At 39.1% G+C, this 7,026-nt stretch overlaps 1 protein-coding gene across 2 annotated transcripts in view; it reads right to left on the reverse strand.

Moving 5' to 3' along the window:
• Positions 1-48: 48 nt before the first annotated feature.
• The window catches only part of ddah1 (dimethylarginine dimethylaminohydrolase 1), an 82,520-nt gene continuing 75,542 nt past the window's right edge, over positions 49-7,026 (reverse strand). The window contains exons 6-7 of one of the 2 annotated variants that reach the window (XR_013790310.1): positions 517-1,171; positions 49-467 (exon numbers count right to left, since the gene is read on the reverse strand). Coding sequence is in view for 1 of the 2 variants with exons in the window: in XM_079504983.1 (XP_079361109.1) it covers positions 1,055-1,171 (117 nt within the window). In the remaining variant the exon portion in view is untranslated. Of the gene's footprint in view, positions 1,172-7,026 lie in introns of both variants that reach the window. The other variant, XM_079504983.1, reaches the window with a different exon arrangement.

The following is a 7,026-nucleotide window of genomic DNA, read 5'->3' on the forward strand; positions in this document are numbered from 1 at the left end:
AAAGATCATGAACTGTTATATAGGCAGAAAAAAATGGTTAGCAGCTAATCTGGGAGTGAGGTTTTTTTATTCAACAGTAGTGGATGGGTTCCATTTTGAACATTTTTCTCACAATTAAAAGTTGCGAGCCACAGGACAAGAGCCTCAATTAAATAAAAAAATATACAGTAGCATAATATGTTGGTTGTAAATATTATATATTTACAGCTTATACTGTATACAGTGCTGTTTTTTATGTCTATATTTGTGTTAGTTATATACTTCATAAACTTAGCACAATGCCTACACTGCTGTACTGTATATCTTCACAGAAAGACAAATCATCTATCAAATAGGTCCATCTGGTTTAATTTATCCAGGCTTCTACATGGTTGTGTTAAAGGGTTGTAAACATTGACCATTAAGGAGGGATTAATTAATAGGGTTTAGGTTCTCAATAATTATGTCAGGATGGTTGAGATGGGTTCCTGCTCCTGCTCATAACTCTGATTAAATTGTAATTAAAATAAGTTTAACTGCTCCCAGGCCAATTGCAGGAGGAAAAAAAAGTGTTTCTGTCAGCTAAAGTTAGTATTCTTTGACTGTTGTCATTGGTTCAGCATGTCTTAACATGGAGAGCAACTAAAACACATAACCAAAGTGCCTCTTCCACTTGAATGGAAAATCCATACCACAATATAGATGACTCAACAGTGAAAAAGACTAACTTTAGACTAACCATTCTCAACTTTCCACTGTATAACCACTCCGGGCTGGGATTTCCCAAAACATGTTAGCACAAAGATAATCTTTCTCCCATTGCAACCAAAGACATAATGATAACGTATAACTCATTACCTTCTTGAAACATTTCTAATAGCATTGAACGTTTATTGGATTTGGTTCATGAATTTGGAACAGTGTGGAGAAAGTTGACACATGATGGCCCATTTTGACAAAAGCTTTTAAATGCATCCCCAGCAGCCAAAGTGCCTATCCTTTACCAAAATGGTTGGGAAACCTTGGCAACCCTACTGCAGGTGGAATGTATTGAGAGACCCGCCTGTGAGCATACTCAGATTTTTGCCTTCTTGTTGATCAGTATAGAGCAGCAGGTGAGAGCTCCATCCACTTTAACCTTTTCCTTGTTGGACACAGGTATAAGCATGTGGTCCTTCAACTTCTCAAACACCTGCAGGGACAAAGAAATTACTGTCAGAGACCTTCGGATGGATTTTGCATTTGTTTTTACATAGTTCTCCATTACTGAACTAATCTGAATAACTGGCGAGACAATGCTGCACTGTTTGAATCACTACCGTATATTTGGTTAGAATTTTAAAATCAATGTATGCTTTAAAATACATTTATTATGCCATAATGTAACTTTGACCTACAGTATTTATTTTAGTTGATTTTCATACTGCTGAATGAATGGATGGAATCCAATGGCTTCCTCAAAAAATTAAACAAACCACTTTTGTCGGCAGTAATGTCAAGAATAATGTGAAATGTAGTTAATGGCCTAAACAGACGCTGACAAAAGACCTTTTCAGTGCGATAATACTTCCGGAACTTTAGAATTAGATTATTCTCATTCATATTAGCAGAATCTAGAGACTTTTACCCTCCACATTAATATAACTTATATACAAAGACTCCAAGTCACATGAACCACTTTCATTCTGATATTTGGGCATGATATTACAGGTGAACATTTCAAATAAAAAGCTAGTAGACAAACTCACAACAAAAAATAATAGGGCTTGTTAATAGAATTTAGAATAAAATATAGTCTCTTCCCGAGAGTATAGGCTCTTTCCATCCATATTAATACAAGAAGACAAAAGCAGTTTAAAGGAAGCATTGCTCAGCACTAAATCAATCTCTTTAGGAAAGGCTGAACGGTGGCTCACTTCACAATACTGAAAGGAAAAGCCAGTTACACAACACTCATTATTCACAAAGATTGTTTAGATTACCATGACATGAAGGTAAAATATATGAAGTACTGTAGCAATGCAAGCATTCAGGAAGCTAGGGCTCTTCGAATCCCAGATAAAACAAGAAAAAAAGAAAGAAAGAAAAAACATGTAGAACTATTACGCCATGCAGTCTCAAAAGACTCTCGTTAAGCAATGTGTCACCCCATGGAGTTTCTCCAGAAGAAAACCAGTGTTTTCCTACCAGACGTCCAAACCAGAATACTTTTCTCTCAAAACCAACTTCAACTCTGCTCTGATACTGCGCTTGGCGTCTCAGCCAGGAGGACCAACTAAACAGATTCCTCTCATATGATGCAATATGGCTGACCAAAGAGCTAGTGGTGTAAACGTAATGTCTTTAATAATAGATACATTTTAATGTATGTGAGACTGTGTCGTGACTTGTAAAAAAAAAACTTGTATCTTGTATCTGGCTGTTTGAACACAAAATACACACAAACACTAGCATGCCATTAATTTAATGAAAACAATTACCAGTTCTTCATTACTAGTATCATCATATTGGGATCAAATCAAAAAATAATCTTCTTTCCCTAACAAATAACAAATCCATCTGTCTAGGCTAGTAGTTCCCAAACTAGGCTATGGCTACTTTCAGCCTGATGTCCCTATTTTGGACAGGTCAATATTGTATGAATCATTCCAAAAGTTCTCATAAGGTTCCAATAATATCAAGAAAATGTGAAAATAGTAGATCTTCAAGTTAACCACGCATTGCAATGCATTGCATGTCCAAAATAGAGACACCAGGCTGAAAGTGGTTAAACGGGTCAAATAAATGGAACTGAATTTGAATTGATAATAATAATAAATGTAATAAATGTAATAATAATAATAATAATAATAATAATAATAATAATAATAATAATAATAATAATAATAATAATAATAATAATAATAATAATAATAATAATAATAATAATAATAATAATAAATTGGGCTCCCCGACGCCCCAGTTTGAAAACCACTGTTATAGACCACTGGATATGCATGAGTAGAGGGTCAAGTGAGGGGAGGATAACCACTTTTCCAAATGCCACCACAACATCACTAAATCTGCAGCCGTTTACGGCACCTCCACCTCCAAAGTGTCTCTTTTTTATTGCGTCCAGCTAAGTTCTTATTACTGTGGTTGAAATTTATATGCCAGCCATGGGGGGTTGTGGTGGTGGTGGTGGTGGTGGTGGTGGGGTGCTGGATTTCACAAGGCCTTTTGTCTGCCTGCTTTCTTTATCTCCTCGCCCAGTGCTCCGGAGCCGTTGCCACCGCCAACCGCAAAGACGTCCTCAGTCCCCCTCAGTCGACCCCACCGACTCTCTCTCATGACCCCTATGCCTTTGTAAATGTGGGACTGTTATGTAACTATTTCACCGCCGAGCTAAATGTAAGCTGGAGATTGGAGCCGACACTGTTTAGAGTTGGAGAGGAGCAGGAGTCCTCCTCGGTGATTGAGATGATAAAGTGTTCCGTCCCAGGCATAGAGTATATAAAAGGATAGAGACTGAACTGGCGCGAAGCTCCGCCCCCCCCAGCTATTCATGTCAGTGGAAGGTGCTCAGTGGCGTTTTGAAGCACCCGGAAGACTGCCGGAAGTACCGTCTCAGAACGTCTACTTCCGCATTTGACCACCAAATTTTGGTGGTCAAATGCGGAAGTGCAACCGAGCGCTCAATGTTAAAGCCCAGCTGCACAGGGTTTCCCTGTCATGAATCCACGGGTCCGCCTGTAGTCCCTCCTCCTACCACTAGGGCCGAGCGCCTCAACGTTGAATAGCCTCACTGGCCCCTTGGTCCCAGGGAGGGGAACAGTGATGCTGCGTCGCAGAGCTCTCCAGGGAACAATGGAGTACACCGTTTCCCATGCAGTGGGCCGCGGACCCATTTTTTGGGGGCTGCGAGTAAATATTCCCTTTTTTCCCCATTTCCTATAATATAAAAACAATATACAGTATCTTATTTCAAAATATTTAAATGTTTCAACAAAAGGGGAGGGGGGATATGGTCGGTATCCGGAGAACTCGCCGCGATTAAGTGCATTTTAGTTTTACTTCACCTTCATTTAAATTGCATTGAATTGATAGAGAGAGGATAGTTGTTTAGAGTTAACACTAGAGAAAGTAGGAATGCTAAAAGTTTAAACACCAAAGTACCGAAACAATGTAATTAATTAGTAAACAATATCCTGAAATGGCAGGCTTACTTATCATTGGTATTCACATACTCAACTTTTTACCATTTAATTGCACAAAATAATTTGATCACTTTGGAAATATAACATCTGTGAGTTTGACATACTACACTGATGAAGACATTGATGAAGAATGTTCGCCGTGGCGACTTGGTAAACTGGTGAGTTCTCCGGTATCTATATGGGCATGGTGTGGGGGGGAAAGCAACTTTTCAGGACTAGAAAGCCTGCAATTTCTATTAGCTTGGATTCCCCATTGATGATGTCACTGGTGGACGGGTTTCTGAACTGCCCACAGCCCTCCTATGAGACAGACTGAGTAGGAAAAAAATGGTGCCATTTTATCATGATTATTAGTGAGGACCAATTATATGAAGATAGGTTGAAAAGTGGTGAAGTGGTCCTAAGTCCCAGTAATTATTTACCTGAGATATGCTAGTGGTCCAGAGCTCAAAAAAGATCCACCCACTGATCTATTCCTTTCCCATGGCCATGGGAATGAAAATGGTGGACCCTGTTGTAAACATGCTTTATCAGTGTGTCGTCCACAGTAACAGTCTTTCTATTGAGTTGTGCTTTCATGTGAAATGTACCCATTCTGCAAACTGCTAATAAATACTTCAATCAATCAATCAAAATTCACGGACCACCAGTTGAAAATCCCTGAAATAAGGTAACGTCTGCAGTCCGCACTCACAAAACAAGTTTAAATGTTCCTTTTAATGTTTGACTGCTGCTATGCGTTAAAAGAAACATAAACCCTATTTGGGGCATTTTAAAGTAGGCCTAGGTGAAAAATTTCAAATAAAATAAAATAATAAAATAAAATAAAAAAGAGTAGGGGCTCCATTTTCGTCACCGCTAAACCCCATATCCCTAAACTTCTTTTCCTTTCTTTTACTATTTTGAAAAACATTTTTGAATAGTTCAACTAGCCAATCTACATTGACATGTTGTGAGCTTGTGGACTGGCCATTTTAACTATTCAAAAATGTTTTGCAAAATAGTAAAAAAAAGGCAAAGAAGTTTAGGGATAAGGGGTTTAGCGGTGACGAAAATGGAGCCCTATATCTACAATCTTCCAATACCAAAGCTTGTACAGTAGATGATATATTTTCACTATTCGTCATATACATCATATACACTGACACCACAGCGCGTAATCAGCGCCTCAAACTGTGACTCCGCCCACCCCCTGGGGAAGTTGTGATTTGCGCTCGTTCACTGCAATGCAATTTGCGGCATTTTCAAAACAATATTGAGCAGAGTAGCGATTATCAAACGTATTTGCAATGCCATACGTTGAAAGATCTGTTGCCCGTGGACAAGGCACGCTACCTCCGCAAGTTAGATAGCATCGGCATAGATGTTTGTCCGTATGTGATTAAGGATTGGACCAAGTTGCATTGGCAGCCAAAGAAAATTCTTACCCCAGGCTAAAACTGGATGTGACGTTTATGGGCGTTCCTGTCTTATGTGGTGTCAGTGTATAAGCCCTATCTAGGGTTCAAGGGACCTTGCGTGGATGTTTTTTGATTGGCCATGTTTAATGACCTCTATACCTATCATTAATGCAAGTCTTGTGAGCATGTCAATATTTTTGATGAATTAAGAACGTACTGTTGACCTACTGTTAAAAGAACAATACTAGAGAACTCTACTAAGAAGTACATCTGGCTGAAGGCTTTAAAAGTTTGTATTCCTGTTTGTGTTCCAAATATAATTATTTCAAACATTTTGGTCAATACTGGTATTAATAAACTACCCCAGGAATTCCCATCGTGCCTATGTTTATGTACATTATGTAAACATTGTGTACCAGACACAGCTCAGCGCTGTCATGTTGTCATTAGCTTTCAAACAACAGGTTATAAAATAAAGCAGCGTGATGCTTCTGGTTCCCAAGAGACATTCTAGTGTGTTTTCTTCAGAATGGGATCCAACACAAAACAAATAAGGCTCCCAGGCTGAAGACACAGACAAACCCCATCCATTAGATGATGCTTTACCACAGCATGAAGCATATGAGATACACAAATCATTTTAGGATGTTCAAGTTCAGCTTCCCAGTTAATCCTTCTGGAAAATATTGAGACGGCTGTCGAGTCCATGGTGCATCCGAACCCAAAGGGGCATAATTTTGTGAATTCTTCATTCTAAAAATAACTGCCGGTGGTTGGGGTTTTTAGCCTCAGAGCGGATTTTGTTTTTCTGTACAGTAGATTGCAGGGTGTCGGGTTTGATCCTGTGAGAATATGGGGCTGGTTGTGACTTGTTGTGATGTGGAGTGACAGCTAAGCGTTTAAATAACGTAGCCTCTGCTCAGCCTTTCTATACAGCAGCAGACTATACAACAATCATTAAACAACGTAGCCTCTGCTCAGCCTTTCTATACAGCAGCAGACTATACAACAATCATTAAATAACGTAGCCTCTGCTCAGCCTTTCTATACAGCAGCAGACTATACAACAATCATTAAACAACGTAGCCTCTGCTCAGCCTTTCTATACAGCAGCAGACTATACAACAATCATTAAATAACATAGCCTCTGCTCAGCCTTTCTATACAGCAGCAGACTAACAGCAGTGGACCATAACATCACAAGTGTCATGATCTAAAAATAAATAAAAATGTCCATTTTTACAATCCTGGAGTTAACACAGATTTTACTGTGATGGTATCAGAGACTCAAGGAGAGATATTAAGTGCATATTTGTCTGTGTTGATGTTGAGTGGATTTAGTGGACTCGGCTGCATCCTGTTGTCACACACCGAAAACGTGTCACAGCGCGACAAGTTGTGAGCCTGTAGATTGGCTATTTTCGGTGCGCGCCAATGCGCAACAAAGTATA

Source organism: Electrona antarctica (genome assembly GCF_951216825.1).
Source record: "Electrona antarctica genome assembly, chromosome: 7".
Lineage (NCBI taxonomy): Eukaryota > Metazoa > Chordata > Actinopteri > Myctophiformes > Myctophidae > Electrona > Electrona antarctica.